Genomic DNA, 24,501 nt, shown 5'->3' with positions numbered 1-24,501 from the left:
GAGTATAATCTCTTATTCATCTGGTTGTACATGATATAGAGTTACACAGGTGATGTAATCCTATACGCACATAGGGTAATAATGTCCGATTCATTCTACTATCATTCCTATTCCCATCCCTCCACTCCCTTCATTCCCCTCTATTTAATCCAAAATACCACTGTCCTCCCACCTTTTATTGTGAATTAACATCTGCATATCAGAGAAAACATTCAGCCTTTGGTTCTTTGGAATTGTCTTACTTTGCTTAGCATAAAATTCTCCATTTCATCCATTTACCACCAAATGCCATAATTTTATTCTTCCTTAAGGCTAATATTCCATTGTGTATATATACCACAGTTTCTTTATCCATTCATCTGTTGAAGGGCACCTAGGTTGGTTCCATAGTTTAGCTGTTGTGAATTGAGCTGCTATGAACATTGATGTGGCTGTGTCACTGTAGTATGCTGATTTTAAGTCCTTTGGGTATAAACCTAGAAGTAGGATGACTGGGTCAAATGGTGGTTCCATTTCAAGTTTTTTTAGGAAGCTCCATACTGCTTTCTATAGTGGTTGAACCAATTTGCAGTCCCACCAGCAATATATGAATGTACCTTTTTCCTTCACATCTTACCCACATTTATTGTTGCTTGTATTCTTGATAATTGCTGTTCTGTGACTGGAGTGTGAAATAGAACTCAGTATAATTTTGATTTGGCATTTCTATAATTACTAGAGATGTTGAACATTTTTTCATTTATTTATTGATCAATTTTATTTCTGAAGTGCCTGTCCTTCTATAGATGCTTGCAGCATCAGCTGCTGCTAGTAGATTATGGTATTCTTTTGTGGCAAGAGAAAAAACTGGCATCTCTGTGTTAATCCGAAGAATTATTGTTCTATAATTGTCTTGGTCTGCAGAATCCAAAAGACTTAACATCTTACCAAACAAACTGTGCTCTAAATTTAAAAATAAAGAACTGGGGCTGAGGTTGTAGCTCATGGGTAGAGAGCGCTTGCTGGCATGCACGAAGCCCTGGATTCAGTCCTTGGTGTTGCAAAAAGTGGGGAGTGAATTCTAAAAAAGTTTAATGAGTTCTAAAAATAGAGAACCAAAGTGGTAGTGGAAGCAGATCTACCTAATTTCTATCCAGATTCTACCTGCACACTCATCCTTGGTGCCTGTCCTCCCCTCCAGTGAAAGGAATCTGTCCGGGCTGTTCTTGCAGAGGGCATCATAATGCTGCAGCAGGACCCTTTGGGACCCATCTGGACCCTTTGGGTTTCTTTCCTGATGATTCTTAATGATTACCTGTGGAAGGGAGTATACTGTTCATTAGAGATGGTTATCTCAGGTTAGTCATTTACCTGAAATTAAACTCTGTTCCTTCACCATTTGAATAGGAAAACATCTGGTAAGTTAAAAATAAGTAGTAATTTCATTCTTAGTTTGTCATGAGTGTCCCTTGACTTGAATGTCTCCATAAAAGCATGTAGTTCCATATATGAAGGGGATGCACATTTCAAGTCTTTTTTGTTTACATTTAGTATAATTTTAGTGATCAGTTTTCTACTCCTCAAAGTAACCTGTGATCAATGAACTCACTTATTTTTTGCCACACAGAAAATGATTACGTTTAACTAGTTCTTTTTTTCCAAGTATTGAAAAGAATGAGAAAGGAAATGAAGGTTGTGCTTTGACTCTCTATGTAGAATAAAAATTGCTTACATTAAAAAAATTATATTCACTTAGTAAAAACCCTTGAACTGTACAGGAAAGCTAAAGATAGAAAAGTAGGGCTGGGGATGTGGCTCAAGTGGTAGTGCGCTCACCTGGCATGCGCAGGGCACTGGGGTTGATCCTCAACACCACATAAAAATAAAGATATTGTGTTCACCTAAAACTAAAAATTAAATAAAAGTATCTTAGCCTTTTGTATCTCTCTTTATAGATAATCTCTTAGAAGTTTGTTTCATTCATATATCATGTTATAGTAGATTGGCAAAATATGTCTATCCTTTAAAAATTTTTAAGGGGTTATACTAGACAATGTTATTCACCTTACTGTTTTCACCTACTTTTAAGCTTTTCATATTAGCACATACAGTTCTTTGAATTATTTCATATCTAGTATTCATATTATGGAGGACCCCTGGCTGGTCCCTAACTTGCCCCCTTCTGATAGATATTTAGATTGCTTCCAGGTTTTTCGAACACTGATGCAGTCGATGTTGTGTATATAGTCTCATTGACTTTGACTTTCATGTGTGTCTAGTGGTAGACTTTCTGCTGGGTAGAGGTAGGTACTGGTCAAAAGTGTTATGCCCTTGGACTTCTTTAAAGTGACATTGCCATCTAGCCTCCGTAGAGGTTGAACATGTGTCTTGTTTCTGCTAAGAGAATGTAGGGTGTGCCTCTTCCTGCCACTGCCCACCCCCTCTGGATATGAGCTGTTTAACAGGTCATTCTTAAAGACGCACTTCTTTTTTACAGTCTGGAGTAAAAGCACACCACCCGCTCCAGATAATGGGACTTCGGCTTGGGGTGAACCGAATGAAAGCAGTCCTGGGTGGGGAGAGATGGACGATGCAGGAGCATCGACCTCGGGCTGGGGGAGCACACCTGCCAATGCTTCCAATGCCATGAAACCCAGTAAGTAGACCGCAGTTTTAATTTTGAGATATTCTTTATTAATGTGGAAGTGTCAGACATTTTCGTAAGGAGTGTTTAGTGTTTTTAAATTGTTGTTTCAGGACCTTGAACACTAAATAGTATCAAATGGTAGTTGATCTTGGGATATGTTAAAATGTTTACTAGAAGTCATAAATTAATATTGTTTTCTTTTTCTTTTTTTTGGTGGTGGTGCTAGGGATTGAACCCAGGGCTTTGTGCATGCAAGGCAAGCATTCTACCAACTGAGCTATACTCCTAGCCCAATTGATTTTGTTTTTGTTTTAAACATTTATTTTTTTAGTTGTAGGTGGACACAATACCTTTATTTTATTTTTATGTGGTGCTGAGGATTGAACTCACTGCCTCACACATGAGGGGCAAGTGCTCTACCACTGAGCTATAGCCCAGCCCCTGTTGATTTTTATTTTTTAAAGCTAGATTTGGTATCTGGTCAGAACTGTGATTTTGATGTAATGCATTTTTACCCAATAACTTAAACATGTTGTTTTATCCATTTTGCAAATCTACTCTTTTGTTAATATAATTTAAAGAGTACCCTGACTTTTTTCGGGGGAGAGGGGTGGATTCTGAGGATTGAACTAGGGGTGTGCTGGCACCAAGGTATACACGCAGCCTTTTTATTTATTTACTTTTACATTGAGACAGTGTCTCACCAGGATGCTAAGGCTGGCCTCAAAAGAGCTCCTTGGCTTCTAATGTAGAACCTCATCTTTGCCAGGGACTTCGTCCGTCTGTACTTCACTTTTGTTTTTCTATTTTCATTCATCTACCCACGTTTGAACACTTACAGGTTTTTTTAACCTGACAAAGATTTCTTCATTCCAATTTTTAAATGAAGAACATCCTACTTACTCATAATTGTTGAAAATGGAAAACTACACTTGCTCCAGCTGGCACCATAATTTTGCGAAACTTTGTAGACTCATGGTATGGAATGTCTCATTGGATATTCCTAAATTTAAAAAATAAAATTTTGAATGTCCATTTTCACTTCTTTGTAACTTTCTTAAAGGAGCTTTAACATTTCTTTTCTAAAACATAGCAGATTTGTTTTTTTTTAATAAAAAAAATTAAATTTTATGGAATGCTCAGACTTTGAAGAAGAGAAAAGATTCTGTGGTTAAGTTTATCCTATGATAATTAAGACTTTTACAGTGCCTTGAAAAGAATATTATTAGTTTTATTCTAGAAATTCACATTTGTGCCTAAATAACTACTGTGTTTTAAGTCATGAATCTTGCCAGGCATGGCAATGTATGCCTGTAATCCCAGGAACTTGGGAGGTAGGAAGGTGGCAAGTTCAAGGCCAGCCTCAGCAACTTACCAAGACCCTGTCACAAAATATAAAGGGCCGTGTATGTGGCTCAAGGGCACAGCGTACCTGCGCTCAATCTCTGTTGCTGCAAAAACAAAAGCAAAGACCTCCCGAATCTCCTCAGCTTCATAGATAACCCAAACTTTGTGAAGACTTTGTTCTCCTGTTTTTAATTATGAGGTCAGTTGTCGTCGTGGGATATGTCACCCCGTAGACTTGAAATAGATCCACATTGCTTACCAGACCCTCAACACAGACCTTTCAACAGGACCTTCAGGATTTTTTGTGATTTCCCAATCTTAAGAATCCCTTTATTCCATCACAAACCTTTTTTTTCCATGTTCTGTAATGTCTTCTTCTCAGGAGCATCTGTAGTTACAGTTCATGTCCTCTTACTGGGTGATTTGAATGTGCAGTGCACAGAGGAAGAGTTAGAGCCTCCAGGTGATGCTAGTAGTTCATCTGTGATTTCTCTAGCCTCTGGATGCCTTAAGTTTGATATTATAAGTTCTGTGATTTAAAATCAGAGCCCCCATCCCGTTGGTGCTGGAGATGGAACCTGGGGCCTGCTGCATGCTAATTACTGTAGCCCTGAGCTGCACCCCAGCTCTCCTTACTTGTATGCACTCCCCCTTTTTTTCTAAGAAATATTATTTTTTAAAACATGCTATGGAATGTCATGTTAAAAGTTAAGCTCTTTTATCTAAAAGAAGAGTTCACCTGTGTTTTCATTTTTATACAAGGACTTTTTTTTTTTTTGGTACTGGGAATTGAACCCCAGTACTCAACCACTGAGCCATATCCCCGGCTCCTTTTATATTTTCTTTAGAGACAGGGTCTCACTAAGTTGCTTACAGCTTCCTAAGTTGCTGAGGCTGGCTTTGAACTTTCAATCCTCCTACCTCAGCTTCCCCAGCCACTGGGATTATAGGCGTGCATCACTGCATAGGGCGGGCAGTGTATTTTTTATATTTAGATTCTGACTGCTTGACAGTGTGTGGTATGAAGCCTGTGTTTACATGGTATAATCCATAATATAAATGTAATGCAGGATTATGTAAATTAATAACCCCTTATGCAGAGAACACAGTTCTGGTTATCACTGAATGACCAGCAGCAGGCCTGCCTCTTGCTATCCTGACAGAAAACCCCTTTGGCGTTCACCTGGGCCTCCTGGGGTCATGAAATGCTGCAATTAGAAGAAATCAACTGTGTAGCTGTCATGGGCCTGGCCCCAGGGGATGGCAGTAGTCATTTGAAGAAGGAACTAGAAGAGCCAGTTTTTGGCTCTACACTTCACATGAAGCTAAGTGCACAAAAGAAAGATGTGGGTGAAATCTAAATAGGCTAATCTAATTGCATACAGTATTTTTAGAGGGGGATTAAGGTTTTATCTCAATCTTCAAGTTAAACATCTTGTTTAAAGGGGATGTCACTTGCCTAGAGTATGTGAGGCCCTGGGTTTAATCCCCAGCAATGAAACAAACACACACACACACACACACACACACACACGTGTGTTGATAGAATAGACAGAATACTGATGCCCTGTCCTTTTGAACTTCACAGCCCTCTTTGATTTTTCTGTTGTCTTTCTCCCCTTCCCTCTATCCTCCACATTCCACATTTTATACCTCCTTTTTGGGGAGGATACGTTAGGGGGTTACTGGGAATTGAACCTAGGGGTACTTTATCCCCAGCCCTTGCTAAATTGCTTAGAGTCTTGATAAGTTGTTGAGGCTGGTTTCAAACTTGCAATCCTCCTAATTCAGCCTCTGGAGTCACTGGAATTACAGGCATGTGCCACCATGCCTGGCTACATATAATATTTTTTGGTTGTTACAAACACTTGATTCTTTTTTTTTTTTTTCTTAAAAGATTCCAAATCTATGCAAGATGGCTGGGGGGAGAGTGATGGGCCAGTCACAGGAACTCGCCATCCCAGCTGGGAAGAAGAGGATGATGGAGGAGTCTGGAACACCACCGGCTCTCAGGGAAGTGCGTCCTCCCACAACTCCGCAAGCTGGGGACAAGGAGGAAAGAAACAAATGAAGGTAGTCCTTCAGAAATATTTGCGCTTGCTTACTCATTCTTAGAAGGCAGAAGAATGCAGAACTGAGAATGTGTTAGTGGAAGGAGTGAGGGAACTAGAGTCTCAGAGGTCTTAAGTAAGGGGAAATATTTCCTTACAAACCGGTAACTGTTTCATATTTATCCCTGTTCTCCTTCCCTGTGATCTTGAAACCTTGCACTATAGAACTGTTGCTGTGGGTACAAAGAAGTTTGCTAAGATGCAAGGTCATCTTCCATTTTTGGTTTCCCCATAATAACAATGTGTTGGAAACTCTCCAAGCATGACTTAAAAATATTTTATGCATTGACATTAAAAAGCCAAAGAAGTTCTTAGGTAAAGTGCAATGGAGATATACAAGAGAAACTCAAGCAAGATAATACTGGCTTCTCCAGGCAGTCTTGTTGTAGTTTTACCTGACTGGGGAAAGCCCAAAACCCAGAACCTTCCTTCTAATCAAAGTACCATTGTGTGCTCTTGTTATATAGAAACTAGGTGATTTCTCTACATCCTGTACCAGGCTGACTTCTAAACTTTTCACTTTCCGTATCTTATAACAACTTAATTTCTCCTTGGATTTGCATAGTTTAATGAGGTTGTTTGTTTATTTGCAGTGCTGTTTGGAGCCCAGGGCCCTGTGCATGCTAGACAAGCACTCTACCACTCAGTTGTTCAGTTGTACCCCTAGCTCTAAGGCTTTGTTTTTTAATCTAGAACAATAGTCTTTTCACCTAAACCATTGCCTTGGCAGTAGGGTTCTCCTTTTTTTTTTTTTCCTCTACACACACGAAAAATGACAGAAATAAGCATATACTGAATTTCAATCTGAGAGCACTGTTGTCCTGTGAAACACTTCACAGCTAATATTCTCCCAGGTTTCAAACACCTGATGCTATCTTAGAAAACCTTCTGGTGGCCTTTATCCCTTTGCCTATGAAATATTGATTTAGTTGAATACCTTGAGTTTCTTCTGTAGCAGGAGAAGACAGTTTGTTTCTGTTGGAGACATTTTATTCATACAATTCCTTATGTTTTCCCTTTTAAAATGACTTTTATTTCCTACTCCCATCACAAAAGAAATTATTTGGTAATCTTTTCAGCATCTTTATACCTTTATGTTCTCTAGTCTGCTTTGGCAGCATTTTGGTCATTAACAAATGACCAAAGGAGAGTTCGTCTTAGAACCCTAACCCTGACCCTAACCCTAATCCTAATGAATGCCCTACTCAAGTGACAATCAAGATTTATTTAATTGAGTTAAATGGAAGTTGGGTGCTTCAGCTCCTATGCCAATGATTCTGAGACTTTCATTCTGAGGACCTTTTTTGAAAAATTGTGGTAAAGTACACATAACATTTATCATCTTAACCATTTTAAGTGTGCAGTTCAGTGGCATTAATTATGTTCATGCCATTGGGCTACCATCAAAACAACATTGTTTTTATCTTACAAAACTAAAACCTTCCACCTGTTGAAAAACAACTTCAGGGCTGGGGTTGTGGCTCAGTGGTAGAGTACTTGCTTGCCTAGCATATGTGAGGCACTAGGTTCAGTCCCTGGCACCATATAAAAATAAACAAATAAAATAAAGGTATTGTGTCCATCTACAACTAAAAGAAAAAATTTTAAAAAACAAAAATAACTTCCCCCTTTCCCTCCAGGGAGGACTTTTGGACCTCAAAACCTATAAATATGACAGATATCACAACACATAATTTTTACCTATAGATCACACTATTAGTATTAATTATATTAATATAAACTGTTTTAGTTAGTTTTTGGTCACTGTAACTAAAATACATGATAAGAACAACTTAGTGGAAGAAAGTTTATTTTGGCTTACGGTTTTAGAGTCTCCATCCATAGTCAGTCACCTCCATTCCTGGGCCTGAGGTGAGACAAAGCATCATGGTGGAAGGGTATGGTGGCAGAAAGCTGCCCAGCTCATGGCAACCAGGAAGTGACAACAATGACAAGATTTGATCCCTAAGGGCACAAGCCCAATGACCTACCTCCTCTAGCCATACCCATCTGTCTCAGATACCCAGTAGTCCATTCAAATTATTACTTCATCAAATGGATTAATCCACTGATGAGGTTACAGCTCATCTGAATGTTGCTGCATTGCTAACACATGACCTTTGTAGGGGGGAACAGTACTAGATGCAAGCCATAACATGGACTCCATCCTGCCAAGTTCCCATCACAGTTCCACCTGTCTTCTTTCCTGTGGAAGTGAGCTGATGACTGGTGCCTTGTTCAGGAGAGTCTTCCTGATCCCATTAACAAACAACTTATTTGCCCAGAAGATAGGTGATGGTGTCTTATACCAGTCCTCTTTCCGACTGTGAACAAATGTCCTTTGTGTTGTGAAATAGATGAGGTACTACATTGTACATTGAATCCACACCTCTGTATGGATGTCCTGTTTAAGTAGGCTCCTTCCAAATGAAAGCTGATGCGCACCAGCATCAGCTCTTTCTTTTTCCGTAATACAAACCAGCTTGAGTCACAAGAAGAGCAACCCGCTGAAAGTGGAAGTGGTAGTGCTCAAAAATTACATTTTATAACTCCCATAGTGACTTCTTTACATTTTAAAAAGTAAAAGCACCATATGTCTCTCTAGTTACTTCTAGTTCGGGGTGATAAGTAAAGAAAGAATGAAAACAGAATGAGATCTTCTTAATCATTTAAACTAACATTAAAATACCAAAGTAATTTAGAGAAATAGGGTTCACAGAGTTAAACTCTTGGTTCTACGTTTTCAGTGTGTACTTTTGCAACCCAGGAGGGGGAGATAAATTATGCGGTTCTGAGGTTACATATTTCATTTCTGTAGTGCTCACTAAAAGGAGGAAACAATGATTCATGGATGAATCCTCTTGCCAAACAGTTTTCAAATATGGGATTGCTGGTAAGTTTTACTTTTCTAATATGTATAATGTATCCCAAATTTTAGGTTTAGTATGAATTTTAAATCTATTGCCACATTATCATATAATAATACAAATTTAGAAGCTAATTAAGCAGTGTTTTTGATGTTTTGAATTACACTATATTTGCTTTCTGTTCTTTTATTCTTAATGATATACTTCAACATTTAAAGATGAGGGCTTCAATTTGCTATCTTTGTGTCCTTTTCCGTGGGGAAGAAAATGGCAAATAACTTAAATTCACACAGTTTTCCCTAACACTATTGTGTCAGTTTTTATATTTTAATTTTAAAAAGAGAACAACAAAATACCTAGAAAAACTACAGGGATTAATTATGTAGGGAATTCTTGTGGATTTCTAGTTTCTTTATTTCTTGAGAACATCGTGGGGACACCTGACCTGATTGCCAACAGATAAATGACTTGGCTACACCTTTTCAGACGTGGTGACTTGACGAGTCACGAGAAGAAGTCGTCATCGTTTGGCTGCCACTCATGGAATTTGATCCTGGGCTGACTGGAACTTGAGGACGGGTTTATTTCTCCCTGCAGCTGTCTAGCCATTTCTCTGTCCATAGGTGTAGGAGGCTGATCATATGTGAAAATTGAATTTTAAGAATTACAGGCACCAGCAGCAATCAAATTAGCATGTTAAAATGTTAAGGTCTTCGTTCCAGTGTAAAGTTCATTTGTATAGTGCCCGTGATAAGATGTGGCTTTCATATGAATAATGCTACTTCTTCCCTAATTTACATGTGCACCCTTAATTTTCTCTCATCTGTTTTTATTTGAATTTTCAGAGTCAAACTGAAGATAATCCAGGCAGCAAAATGGATTTGTCTGTAGGTGTGTATCAGTTCACCAAGGATTGGAATGTACTGGTGTTAATGATGTGCCACTGGGATCTCCTGCCCTGTGTTAATTTGGGATGGGGCAGTTCAATGGACATTTATTAAATGCTTACTCTGTATAAGATACCATATAAAACACTAGGTAGAAGTTGAAAACTCACATGGCAAGAGCAGGAACAAATGTAAAGAAGTGATGTGTGCCCACCATAAGAAAGTAGGACATGGTAGTTGTCGGTTAACTGTGGAGAGGGAGAGTCCACCTAAAAATCAGCCTTGCTCTTCATTCCAAGCATTAGTGTTATAGAGGACTACAGGCTGGGTTGTGCCACATCTTCCCAGTTTTTTCAAGAGAGGTAACAATATCCTGATATCTGTGGTGCTGCTAGACTTGGGCCTCAGTTGCTGTTTTCATTACTGACATACTCTTCCATTGCAGTTTGAGAGCTTATAGTGTCAGCCCTATCTGAAAATCTGTGGGATTTTCTTAGTAATGCTATTACTCACCCTGAGGAACTTAAACTAAGACAAAAAGAAAACAATCCTGGGTAGTAAGGGAAGTATGTAGTCTGGAGCTCTGATATATAATAGCGAATTTATAGAGTTATGAGGGGAAAATGGGAGAGATTGGTCCATTTAGGAGATTGCATTGTGCAGGTGACACGGATACTTTTGACTGTGTGCAGCTCTCAAACTTTAAATTTCAAAGCAACAGCTGGGCCTCTTTGACATTTCCCCCTATAACTGTATTTCACAACTCCATCATTTATCTACCAGATGCTAAAAAAGCAAAAACAGTTTCTCTCACTGAGAAACACAAATTTATGAGCAAGATGTATTCATTAAACACATCAATAACCATCTAAATATTTTCTTAGCCAGATTTGTACTCGGTTAGCCCTAAGGCTCTCTTCCTGTTCTCCCTGGAAGACAAGCTGCAGCAGATACATGTCTTGTGTCTTGTGTTGCTTCTAGTAAAGAACCCACATGTGTTCTGGGGACAAAACCCAGCAGATTATCCCAGTGAGATCTCTCCTGATCTTTTCCCCAAGGAGCAGAAAGAGGTTATACCCAGCACCCCAGAGAGCAAGGTGGGTGGGTCTCTCTTGGTTCTTGAAATTTTCACTCTGTTTATGTCCTTTCAGATAAGAAATTTGATGTGGACAAGCGAGCAATGAATCTCGGGGATTTTAATGATATCATGAGGAAGGATCGATCTGGGTTCCGTCCACCTAATTCCAAAGACATGGGAACCACAGATAGTGGGCCTTATTTTGAGAAGGTGAGTTGAATTCTTTAAGATAATAATTCAAGAGAACTGCTTTGGTTCCCATTGTCAGATTTTGATAACTGATTCTGGACTCAATGAGTAAAGCACAAAATATCACCTGCATTGAAGTGGTGACCTGAGAATAGGTGATTGGGCAGGATCTAGAAAGGTCTGTCTTTAGCATGCGAGTATTGTGACCAAGATCTAGGTTTTGAAATATTCATGAAGTTTGATGGGTAATACACACACAAAGCATGTAGAGGAAATTTTAGAGATAAATTTATTCTGAATTATTTTCCCCCCTTCTGCTCTGCAACTACAAAATACATTTTGGGTATTGTGCAAATACTTGTATTTCCTAAGGCCTTGCCTTCAGTTTTGAAAGAACTCTTTTTTTCTTTCCCACTTTCCTAGTAGTTTGTATTTAGTAACAGTGGTGTACTTTTCAAATTCTCAACTATCTGATGGAGTCAAATAATTTTTATCTATTTTTTTTTTTAATTTTTAACATTTCTAAAGGAAAACATTGTTCCTTGTTTCAAAACACCAATTTGCATTGCTCCTGGTCTTCATAAAGCAATTAAGACAAAAATGTTTAGATCTGGCACCTTTTTGACATCACTGATGCTGGTCTAGGCAGCAACATACTTCCAAAGAAGATTACCCTGGCTTCTGTTAAAGGAGCCACACAGTGAGAGGAATCAATATTAGATGCAGAAAAAAATAAGTGTCTGGCAACATTTATCTAATGCAGTGGACAGAATGTGAAAAGAAAACTGTTTCAAAGAGGATGACAGATAGTATCTATTGGGCAGAGTGTGATGGTGATTATCAGGTCCAGATTCCATCCTGGGTTATTGCTAATACGCTCTCACTTTGTTTATTCCTAGTGTCTCTCTCTTTCCCTTCTTGCATTCTGTTGCTTCACTAACCAACACTCATTGTGATTGGCTAACTCCTACTACCTTTCAGCTGACTTTGCCTTTCTCCAATCAAGATGGGTGCCTTGGGGATGAGGCTCCCTGCTCTCCCTTCTCCCCTTCTCCCAGCTACAAGCTGTCTCCCTCTGGTTCCACACTACCCAACGTCAGCCTTGGAGCAATCGGCACAGGGCTCAACCCCCAAAACTTCGCTGCTAGACAAGTAAGGAGGCCTCTCAAATTTGTAACTGCTTGGCTATGGCCTCGCCTTGGCCCTGGTCTGCAGTTTATTGCATCATTTGTCTGTCTCTGGGAAATTTGTTGATTACTGAATGCACAGAATGATACTAAGTGTAGGTTTTAGGTCTTAGATCCCATAGAACCCATCTCTCTCCATGTTTCTCAACATAGATTTTATTTTAACCCTTTTTAAAAATTTGATTTCTCATTTTTGCTCATGAATTCACATTTAATAAGTTAACTAATAACTGATGGGAAAATGTTAATGAGGCCACCGTAAATACCTTATATGATCTAAGTTAGCAATGTGCTATTTTTAGTATTAGATTGGATAACAAGTAATACTTAGGGGGGCTTTTCAATTTAATATGCCTGCTAATCAAAAAATAACAGCAAAACTAGTAAGATTCTTATTTGAGGGCTACAGCATCCTAAAATGTCATGTCTTTAAGTTTAAAATACAATAATTACCCAAAAGAAGAGCTCTTTCTCAGATGTGGTGGCTTCTTTGGACCTAAACAGCCCCTTGCTAGGTAGGATTGCACCTGGATGTCCTCCAGGGAAGGGAAGGGCTGGTAATCTGCTGCCTTCTGGCTCTCTCTCAGACCTGAGGGGGCACAGCAGGATTCTTGTCACTCCACAGTCTGTTGTAGTCTGTGGAGAAAGCCAGGGATTTGGAGCAACAGTGTCTTTGCAACAATAACTCTAGCAGGAATCTCACTAGCTATCACTCTGGGACCCCCCACTATCACTGTGTCCTTTACCCCAGGGTGTCATAGGAGGACATTGATTACAGTGTGTAATTATTAGTTGTATTCTATATGACTATCATATAAACACTGAAGGCTGACATAAAGCAGTTCTTCTTAGACCATAGTCTGAGTGCTCCTAGGCATTTATGTCCAGTTGTTGCCCTGACACGTTTTAAAATGAGGATTATACTGTGTCCATGTGTTCAGATTGGTTATATCTGGACTGGGAATCATAAGTAAATTTTTGTTTTCTTCCTTTATTTTTCACTGTTTTTATGTTTCCACAGAGGATATGGATATATATTACTCTTATATTTTGAGTTGAGATGTAGAAAATGTAAAATTTTCATAGTATTCTTGGTTAATGCTGATGATAAATGTGGTCTAAGATTGCATAATTATCAGAAGCTGTTAGTACATACTCTTGAGCATAATAGACCATCCAAACTAGTTTGGCCCTGGACTTTACGAAAAGATCATTCATTCCTCCTTGTTTTTGTAGTTTGTGCATTGCTACAAAGTCCGTTGTTGCCCACCTTGGTGCACATGTTCTGTCCAAATAGAGCAGTTTCATTGGACCTGGAACAGCCCCTTGCTCTAGGTCTTCTCAGGCTATCCTCATTCAGAGTTAATTGAATATACTTCATAATTAAAAGTAAAATTCAAGGTTTTTATTTTCCAAGTTACATAAGATTTCAATCAGCTTGCTGCTTTTGTTTTAAATTAATAGACTTTTCTGAGTTGAACACTGGGGTTAAAGCATGTATTACCAATAATTATGAGGACTCCAGTTGTCTTTGAAGCCTCACATACAACAGTCAAAACTTTAGTGATAGCCAGATAAAGCAATGTTAGCATACATACAAGATTTGGAATACTGTTGTCTTAATTTCTAAATTTAATTTTTTAAAAGGCCAGATAATACATCACTGTGTACAACAGCAAATCCAAGCCAAGAAAATAAGCACTGTGGTGCCAAGATTCCTTATTAAGGTAGAGGGAAGGCATTTTTGATTGACTACTATTTTCCATTTCAGATATATCAATGTTTTATGTATAGCTTTAGAGATCCTTAAACTTTAATGGAAAAGGTAGAGTCTTGTCTACTGGAAAAAGGAAAGTAGGGCTTGATTTTACCAAAACTTAAAGATACAGATTCGTTTTCCCTTATCAAAGGGAAGGTTGAAATTTAAACTGACCCCAAGCCAGATAGAGTGGCACATGCCTGTAGTCCCAGCTAGTTGGGATTCTCAGGCGGCAGGATTGCTTGAGAACAGGAGTATAAGGCTACCCTGCACAGCACAGCAAGACCCTGTCTCTAACAGGTCACTCCCAGGGGCTGAGAATGTAGCTCAGTGGTAGAATGCATTCATAAAGCCCTGGCAGCACCCTCACCCTGGCAAAACCACCACCACCACCACCAAAAAACCCTTCATAAAATTGTTTCATTTTTGCCAAAACATGGATTCTGGGAAAGACGATAGCTACCATCCAACAATTGATCGTGAATAAATGATATTTAGTGGCAAGGTCATTACTTTGAGAGTAAAATATGAGAATGATCATAGCAGACTATTCTTGGTGAGATAATATTCTCAGGGATGATTGGTAGCCAAGCTGTCATCTGAGAAAAGTTAAAGCCGAAGTGTTTAACCTTAAAGTGACAAGTTTAGTGAGTAATCAGGAGGAGTGGAAATATTAGAGCTTCTAGAATTTTTTTTTTATATTTATTTTTTAGTTGTAGTTGGACACATTACCTTCACTTTATTTATTTTTATGTGGTGCTAAGGATTGAAGCCAGGTCCTTGCATATGCTAGGCGAGTGCTCTACCGCTGAGCCACAACCCTAGCCCAAAGCTTCTAGAACTTTTTGGAAACAAAATTTATGGTGGATCTTTGATTTTTTTTTTTTTAATGAGACACACAGGTTTTAATTGCCATTTCTACTTTATTTTTATGATCATTCTTATTTTCAGTGCTTTTAAGTTCATTAATTTACCTGTAGCACTCCCTTAATCTGTTCTTGAATCATTAAACCATCAAAGTATCTTTAGTGTTCTAGAACTTAATGATTCCATTGCAAAATTCTTGAAAATTGCCTTATCCCTGTGGTAAGCTAAAGGTGGGGACTTTAGTTCAGAGTTTATACACTCAGCATAAGCTGTGCAAGCAGTGGTGCCTCTTTTTTGCTGAAGATAATTAGTGGGATAAATTAGTGGTTTATGGATGTTTGCAAATGATGTATGCGACCTACAGACCAGGGCTTTATTGAGTTCTGGGAATGCAAAGAGGGAAGGATTAAGTTGGTGGTAGAAAGACAGAATGGAAAAATAATTGTTTTAACACAGTTTGTTGAGTGGTGTCATCAAAGTTTCAGTGTTTGTTAATCTAGAGGTGAGCTCAGTTGCTTTGCCTGTGGAATGAGGAAAGTCTTGGGAAAGCCATCCTTGACAAGGATGACCTTCTGAGTTGCATCTTGAGGGGGCCAAGTGAAGATGGGGTAGAGAAGAATCTCAGGCAGAGGAACAATGTCAGGTTATAAAACACTGTTTTTTTGCTGAAGGACTTTCCTTAGCTAAAAAGTTAGAAAGGCACAGTGCAGCTGTCTCTAGCTGTCATTGTAACAGGGGAGATGAGCTTGGGGAGATGTCTTCCAAAAACCAGGGAACTGAACTGATTTTTAACTAGACTTGAGATTTATACATTTGAATGAGAAGTTACAGGTGAGTAATGTTTGCTTGGTATCCCTAGAATGATTTTTACTTTTCCCCTTTCTTTCTTTTTGATCTCACTGTGTGATTAACGTTTCCTCATCTAGCAAAGAATGGGTGGAGCAGATCGAGGACAGGGAAGGGCCTTTGGAGATTGAGCATGCCCTCGTGGCACTCAGCTTACTGTATTACATGGCAGCAATTATGTGGTTCAGCGACTCAGAAGAGGAATCATGGTGTGATTTTTACAACTGATAACTACTAATATTTCTATTCTGGTGTCTTTCTATTCTGGTGTCTTTTAAGATGGATCTCAGATTATAAGGTTTGAGAATAAATTGGGTAATCTGACTCTTTAAAAAATTAAGTAATTTAATCTTATATTGCCTATACCTTTCAATAAAAGAACATAGTGCTGCTTCCAGCACTTGGCTCAATTTGGCCCTTCAGTTTGTGTTGTTTCTCATCCTGCACAGATGGTGACTGGTTTGCTCATAACTTGATTTGAGTAATGTTGCCCAGCACTCCCTGATGAGTGTGAGTCCATGGGGCACAGATCATGATTCTTTTTGAGAGGTAGAAGCCAGAACTGCTTCTTACTTGCGTTTTCTCATGTTAACAAAAAGCCTTACTGGTGCTGTTCTGTCCCTAGGGCGGCAATCACGGTTTATTTGGAAACAGCACAGCACAATCGAGAGGCCTGCACACACCAGTGCAGCCACTGAGTTCTTCTCCTAGTCTCCGGGCGCAAGTGCCTCCCCAGTTTATCTCCCCCCAGGTGAGCAACTTTGGTTCACAGTTCAAAATCAAAAACTGTTCTTAACAGTTATTACTAGTTATTAATAAACTGGTTTGTGATTGTAAAAGGAATAAAATAGTTGCCAGTCAAAATGGGGAAAATCCACATGCTGGGGCTGGGTTCAAGATTTGGGGGACAGTATATCACACCTCCTTTTTATAGCATCATTCATATGAACAAAGTAGGTGTTTTTGCATGAGAAGTATTTTTTTTAAATATTTATATTTTTTTAATTGTAGTTGGACACATTACCTTTATTTTTATTTATTTTTATGTGGTGTTGAGGATTGAACCCAGGGCCTTACATGTGCCGGGTGAGCACTCTACCACTGAGCCACAACCCCCGCCTGAGAAGTATTATTATTCCTTTTGAATCTTCTAATTTTCTAATGAAATCACATGTAACTAAAACTACTTAATGAATTCTGACGTAACAACCTTCAGAAGCTGGTTGCCCTCAAGGATTCAGCTTTAGATAAACAGAAGCACTGTCAGACTGCTGGGTTTTTCTTAGGAATTTTGAGGAACCATATTCCAAAAATCTATGTAGATGCTCAGGGGGAGTTCTAGAACTGATGAAGAGGCAGAGATTCCTGGGCTAAAATCTAACTCATCGAGCAGCTCTGTGTAGGGTACAGTCATTTGGATACCATAGGAAGTCTGCAGGTCTATTTCTTCATGGGAGCTGTGCAATTTGGTTTTGGGGAAAAGAGGGATGTAGGTGAGGGATTTGTGTCAGTCTCCCACACACTCCTCTGATGGTAAAATCATTAGCAGATAGTCAGTCTGATAAATGTCATATAGAAATGTTTAATGGTGTTTGGGGAATCTGGTGAGACTTCACACTATCGGTGACATTTAAAATGAATCTTGAAGAATGAGTCAGTTTTCTGGGCACAGTCAGATTAAAGAGACCTTCTAGGCTACAGGAGCCAGGAGCCTTTGTGCAAAGGGAAATGATATCCAGTATAATGTAGCATGTTTGGGGAAGTGCAATTTGTTTGAATAATTAGTTTAAGCTGGTTGAAGCATATGTATAGTCATGCATGCTATCTAGAATAGAATAAGAAGAAACTAGACAGAGAATTTGGGACAAAATTTGGCAAAATTTAGTTTGCCTTTTTCAGGTATTTGGGCCTTGTCCTATAGGCCAACCCTTGTCATTGTCAGCCTGGTTTATAATCAGTATCTGGGCTGCTATTTTTGCCTATCTTGGGCTTTGAGACCTGGTTACCTCCAAGTGATGTATATGTGCACCCTAAATTTTGACTTTTGCTGTTATAGATAATGTAGGGTGGAGGAGGGTTTTCCAGGTGAAAAATATTGTGGGCGTGTTCTGTATTGGGTCTGTATCTAAATCTCCTTTATCTCCTTTACAAGTTCCTCCTCACTTTCCCAATATTTAATTATCAGAATGTCTGATCCTCAGTTCTCCAACCTCTTCTGCTCACCATCTACAGCCACCACTAAGTGATGTCACACAGTGGAGTCACTTGAAATACTGAGTACCAAAATTGTGTCTACAGCTCACATCTTTTTTCTCAACTCCAGGGACGGCTTGCATCACCAGTGGGATGCTTACCAGTACTTCACATTAACACATCCAAACAGAACTTCCAATCCTACCCTAGATACCATTCAAAAATTTCCTCATCTTCCAAGTAAATGGGCACCAATTCTGCAAGTATTCAGGCCAAAGACCTTAGAGCTAGTCATCAAGGGGTCACATTTAGTTCATTACAGATCCCCCCTTAAGAACTTTATCCAGATTCTGACTGTTCTTACCTTCTCCATTGATAGGGCCCCTGGTGAGGCCACCACCATTCCTCTCCTAGATTATTGCAAGGGCCTCCTGCCTGCCACCTTGCTTCATTCCTGTCTTGCTTTCTCCAGTCTTAGTCACACAGGGCTGTAGCTGGAGATGGAGCTTGGTGGTAGAACACTTGCCTACCATAAGTAAGGCCCTGGGTTCAATGCCCAGCACCACAAAAAAAGTAAATCAAACACTGGCATCCCATTTCCTTTTCCTCTTTCTCCTGTAATGCTGGGGATTAAACCGTGGGCCTCACACATGCTAGGGAAGTGTTCTACTATGAGCTATATTCCTGGCCTTTTTAATTTGTATTTGGAGACAGGGCCTTTTTAAATTGCCTTGACCTTGAATGTATAATCTTCCTGCCTTAGTCTCCCAAGTTGCTGGGCTACATACATTGTGCCACCTCCAGGGCTTTCCTTGAACTTCACAGACCCTGCCACTGAGCTACACTCTCATGTTGATCAGTCTTAATGATATTTCATCAGGTACATTTACCTTTATTTACTTAATACTCTTCCCCCAATATTGAATATTAAATTGTTTCTAATTTTTCATTATTATAAGTAATGCTGCAGAGAAATCCTTATATAAGAAACTTTGCCCAGAGTGATGTTTTGGGATCAAAGTGCATGAACATTTTTCAAAGTTTTGATAAATATCAAATTCTATATCCATTTTGACCACTTCATAGGGGAAGCCAATATTTAATGTAAGCATGCACAGCAGACACTCAAAACTCATCTTTAAATTTGTTGCAGTGCTGAGGATGAGCTCAGTCAGTGGTATAGCACCGGCCTATCTTGTGTGAGGCCCTGCATTGGAGCCCCAATACCACAAAACAACCAACTAATGATTTGTTACCAGTATTCCAGCCCTCATTGTTTCTACTGTTGTCATTTTCCTCCAGTCACTCAAATATGCAGAAAGTAACATTCTAGCAGGCCTGTGTCTTACCTTTAAATTTTGCACCTGCAGTGCTTGGTTAAATGTCATGTTGATTGCAACAAGAGCTTCACTTTCACCAGCCCAGCTGGAGATTGAAGGGCTTTTAAAACAGAGTAATTATCACCCTGCAATGGGAATGTGCAAACCTGCACTTTAATTACTCTGCAACCCAGGTATGAACAGTCATTTGCCAGGAACTTAGTGGTGCTGCTCTCAGTTCATGGGTAATTCTTTGGAGGGATATGGCACATCTGCAACCTGTAGAAGGGAGTAGTTGAGCAAGGCTAGACAGGAAGTCCTCCAAAGTGTCACTAGTCTCCAGAGTCATCAGTGATACTAGTTGAATATAAGAATGCCCCATGTTAGCATTCTTATCCTTTTCTTTAGTCTTTCTGTAACTATCATTAAACATTGTCTTGTTTCAGCTTGCCTTTGCCTTTTTTGTACTTTATGTAATAAAATTGTATAGTATATAGGCCCCTCCCTTTTTTTTTATTTGGCTAGGTTTCTGCCTCAATGCTCAAGCAGTTTCCCAACAGTGGCCTGAACCCAGGTCTTTTCAATGTGGGGCCCCAATTATCTCCTCAACAANTCTCACTAAGTTGCTGAGATTGGCCTCAAACATGCTGTCCTCCTGCCTCAGCCTCCTGAGTTGCTGGGATTATAAGTGTGTACCACCATGCCTTATAACTGCTGTGAATATTCTTAGATTTATCTTCTAGACTGTGTTTCTCTAGGATATGTACTTTGAATGGTGCTAATTTTGAGTAAAAGGAATGGTGGTGTGGGGGATACTAGGCTCTGGGCCAAAGATGGTATCCATTTTCAAGACTGAAGAGAAGTGGGTTAATCAGAGTCCAGCTGATTTCTTCAGTGGAGCTGCTTAAACCAAAGGAAAGGAAAATGAAAGTTCAGACAAGCACCATTTATTTTGAAGGCCAGCAGTTTGAAAAACAAACCAAGTAGAAGAGAGCTCCTACAAATCAATAGTACTTGGAAGGAATTTGGAAATAATACAATAGATTAAAATTTTTAAATTTTTCAATAGCCACATTTAAAAACAAAGAGAAACCTGCAGGATTTTAGTAATATATATTCTTTAACACTGTATATACAGAATTATCGTTTTCACATGTAATTGATGCCTAATATTATTATTGATATTTTTGCTACCTCCCATTCTTTGAAATCTGATGTGTATTTTACACTTAAAAATATAAGTCTCAGTTTAGACTCTTATGTCTCACGTGCTCATTAGCCATAGGAAATAGTGAATGTATTGGGCCACAGAGGTCGAGAGAATTGTACCAGTACTATATTCATTTCCTAGGGCCAGCACAACACATTACTACAAATGAAATGACTTAAAACAATAGAAGTATATTCTTGGCTACTTTTGGAGACTTCGGATCTGAAACCAAGGTGATATCACAGTTGGCTCTTGCTGGAGACTCTGAGGGAAGAAAGTCTGTCCTGGTGCCTCTCTCCTAGCTTCTGGGAGTTACTGGCACTCCTGTGTCCCTTAGCTTGTAGACATCATCATCTCTGTCTCCATATTCACATGGTCTTCTCCCCCCAACTATCTCTATATTTTATGTGGCTTTCTGTACCTACCCCCTCACCTCCCAAATCCAGAGTCCCTTCTTCTTATAAGTACACTAGTTACTGTATTATAGTCCACCCTCATCTTATAACCTTTGCTAAACTTGATTACATCTATAAAGACTTATTTCCAAATAAGGTTACAGCCTAAATTTCCAAATGAACATGAATTTATATTAGGGGAACACTATTTAACCAACTATTGTTGCCAAATCGATGACTAAGATTCACACAGAAAGTGGTATGTGGAACTTCATGGGTATTGGAGGTATAGTAGGATAAGACTGTAAGAGACTGGTTTGGAATATGATTGATAGCACATGGAATATCTATTCTCACCCCCCAGGGGCGGGGGACAACTCTTATTACAATGAGGATAGAATTATTAGGTCAGAGACATTGACTTAAGTTACACTGGTTATCATTTGGGTGAATTCAGAGGACAGGTGATGAAGAGTTACTATTTAGGGATAATTGGGTAGGGGTGTGTTCCACACGCTAGCCATAAAACTGGTGCAGACACAAGATGGACAGTAGTGGTATGTTCATATTGTGCTTACATCTGCCAGAAGTCCAAAATAGGAAGTCAGACAAGTATATATGTATGTATGTATGCATGTATATATTTTTGGTATTGGGGATTGAACCCAGAGGTGCTTAACCACTGGGCTGCATTCTCAGCCTGCCATTTTTAAAAATTTTATTTATTTATTTATTTATTTATTTGAGACAGGGTCTTGCTAAGTTGCTTAGGATCTCACTAAGTTGCTAAGGCTGCCTTTGAACTTGTGATCCTCCTGCCTTAGCCTCCCAGATTGCTGAGATTACAGACATGCGCCACCATGCCCAGCCAGACAAGTTTTTAAATTGAATGGTGATGCTTGATATTAGACATCATCAACATTTCTTCGAAGATGAAGAGGGAACAACTGGGAAAACTGTATAGTTTTCTTAGCCAGAATGCTTTTTCCAAAGTGATAGAATTGATAGAGTAAGTACATTTGACTGAGGTCCTGGTTTAAAAAAAAAAAAAGGTTGATAAGCCAATTATGAAAACCTGAATTTGGTCAGATGTTTCTACACTAGAAAGGGTCAAAGAAAAGATGGGCATAAATTCTTGAAAATGTGGTAAAGAGTGACCTAAAAGCAAAAGGAAACTGAGGAATGTGACTTTGATTGTGATAACAAAGAGATAATAGGGTTTTTTTGATAATTTTTTTTTGAGAGAGAGAAAGAGAGAGAATTTTTTAATATTTATTTTTCAGTTTTCGGTGGACACAACATCTTTATTTTATTTTATGTGGCACTGAGGGTTGAACCCAGTGCCCCGCGCATGCCAGGCGAGCGCATTACCACTTGAGCCACATCCCCAGCCCCTCTTGATAGTTTTTAAAGGGGCATTTTCAGAAGATGGAAAGTAAGGGTGAAAACAAGGACGAACATGTGTAAGTGTTGGAGGATTAAAACAAACAAGCTGAGGCCTACAGAAAAGGTAGATTCAAAGAACCTTCAGCGTTTAGTTTGGTGCAATTTGGTGACTAGAAAAGGAATCCTTGCTTAGACTAATTGTATAATGCCCATCATTATTACAAAAAAGGGGCTAGGATGTAGCTCGATGGCAAGCGTCTGCCTTACATTCGCAAAGCCCTGGGTTTGACCCCCAGTTCCAAAAAAGAAAAGAAAAAAAAATCCCACCAAAAAAAAAATAAGATTAAAAAAAAAAAACCTTTTGGGCTGGGGATGTGGCTCAAGCGGTAGCGTGCTTGCCTGGCATGTGCAGGGCGCTGGGTTCGATCCTCAGCACCACATAAAAATAAAAAAAAGATGTTGTGTCCACCAAAAACTAAAAAATAAATATAAAAAAAAATTATTACAAAACAGAAGTAACATTGTTATTACTTTTGTCTTTTCTCTTAAGAACAAGAATGTTTGGGGATGAGGGTTTATTAGCTCAGTGATAGAGTACTTGCCTAGAATGTGCAAGGTCCTGAGTTCAGTCCCCAGCATTGCCCAAAAAACTCCATATGAAACCTAAAATGAAGAATGATCAAATCAAAAGATCTGTGTCCCTGTGCGTGGAGCGGCTTGAGAGCAACTCTGATAGTAACCAATAATCACAGCTTGCTACCAAGGGGGGTTTGGTTTTTGGTTTGTTTGTTGTTGGGTTTTGGGGATTTATTTTCCCCCTAGGCAGGGTTCCACTGCATTATCCTGGCTGTTCTGGAACTCTAGTGGGCGTAAATGATCCTCCAGCCTCAGCCTCCTGAGTAGCTGAGACCATAGGCACATACACATGGCCCAGGTTTTAACTTGTCATTCCTTTCACTAATTGGTAAAAGCATTCGATCATAAGAATGAGGTAGGTTGTTGTACCTCTCTGCCTCAGAAGGTCAGTTGACATGCTCTCTCTCTGTTTTAGACAAAATGGAAAAGCACAGGCTAAATGCTAAAATAGTTGTGTGAATTACTAAATGGCTATTTACAAAAAAAATCAGTTTCAGGTTGGAAGGAAGTTTTTAGTAGCATACTAGTAAAAAAGTCCTCAGCTCTATCAAGTTCTGCATTCTCATCAGTGAGCCAGTAGGGGGCTGGGGCCTGGGAATAAGTTTAATAATAATAGGGTAGAAAAGAATTGGGTAGAGTGATCTGAACAACTTAAAATATAATAGAGGGCTGGAGATATGGCTCAAGTGGTAGCGCGCTCGCCTGGCATGCGTGCGGCCTGGGTTCGATCCTCAGCACCACATACAAACAAAGATGTTTTGTTCGCCGAATACTAAAAAATAAATATTAAAAAAATTCTCTCTCTCTCTAAAAAAAAAATATAATAGAGGCTCATTCATTTCATAGATATTTATCAAGCATCTACTGTGTGTACACAGATAAATCTGAGGTCCTACACTCAGATCAAAAATAAATTAGTAAAATTTCAAAACCCAGCTGCTGAGTGCAGTGACACACACTTGTAATACCAGTGACTTGGAAGGCTGAGGCAGGAGGATCACAAGTTTGAGGCAGCCTCAGCAAGTTGGTGAGATCATTCCTCAAAATAAATAATAAAAAGGGCTGGAGTGTAGCTCAGAAGTAGAGAAACCCCTAGGTTCAATCTCCAGTACCAAAACAACAACAACTAGCTACATGGTTAAATACTAAATTCTATACCAGGGAGCAGAACATCTTAAAATATTGCAGATTTTAATTGACATTGAACTTAGTATTTGAATTGGGTGTGCAGAGGCGATCACCAGAGAAACTGAGATCTAGACATTGTTACTGAAAGCCTGACTCTAGGCAAAATGGATAGGGGTAGCCAGGTTGGCTTGGTGTGAGACCCCCCTCTAGAAAATGGCTTTCTGCTTTGCTCTGTGCATTGAGAAGTAGTAAGCTGCAGGAGAAAGAAGTGAATATGTTCAGTCTGAAGGTGAGATGGAAGGGATCTGTGTTCATTGCCTCTGAACATTTAAAGAACCATCTTGTGGCATAACATGAATATTTATGGAATACATTTCTAAGTAACTTGAAATCTTCAAGTAACCCACCGAAGTTATTGTTATTCCTGTTTGGAGATAAGGCAAGAGAGTCTCAGAAAGGTCAGATAAGTT

The 24,501-nt window shown here is 39.1% G+C and overlaps 1 protein-coding gene across 1 annotated transcript in view; it reads left to right on the top strand.

The window, feature by feature from the left end:
- Tnrc6b (trinucleotide repeat containing adaptor 6B) overlaps window positions 1-24,501 on the top strand; it is a 189,883-nt gene that overhangs the window by 131,287 nt on the left and 34,095 nt on the right. Inside the window, exons 8-14 of the mRNA XM_048803107.1 lie at window positions 2,477-2,635; window positions 5,871-6,046; window positions 8,903-8,977; window positions 9,797-9,842; window positions 10,990-11,126; window positions 12,087-12,257; window positions 16,390-16,515. Coding sequence (XP_048659064.1) covers window positions 2,477-2,635; window positions 5,871-6,046; window positions 8,903-8,977; window positions 9,797-9,842; window positions 10,990-11,126; window positions 12,087-12,257; window positions 16,390-16,515 — 890 coding nt within the window. The remainder of the gene's footprint in view (window positions 1-2,476; window positions 2,636-5,870; window positions 6,047-8,902; window positions 8,978-9,796; window positions 9,843-10,989; window positions 11,127-12,086; window positions 12,258-16,389; window positions 16,516-24,501) is intronic.

This window comes from Marmota marmota, unplaced genomic scaffold (assembly GCF_001458135.2).
Source record: "Marmota marmota marmota unplaced genomic scaffold, marMar, whole genome shotgun sequence".
In the NCBI taxonomy this organism is placed as follows: Eukaryota; Metazoa; Chordata; class Mammalia; order Rodentia; family Sciuridae; genus Marmota; species Marmota marmota.
This window is presented reverse-complemented; position numbering and strand designations above follow the sequence as displayed.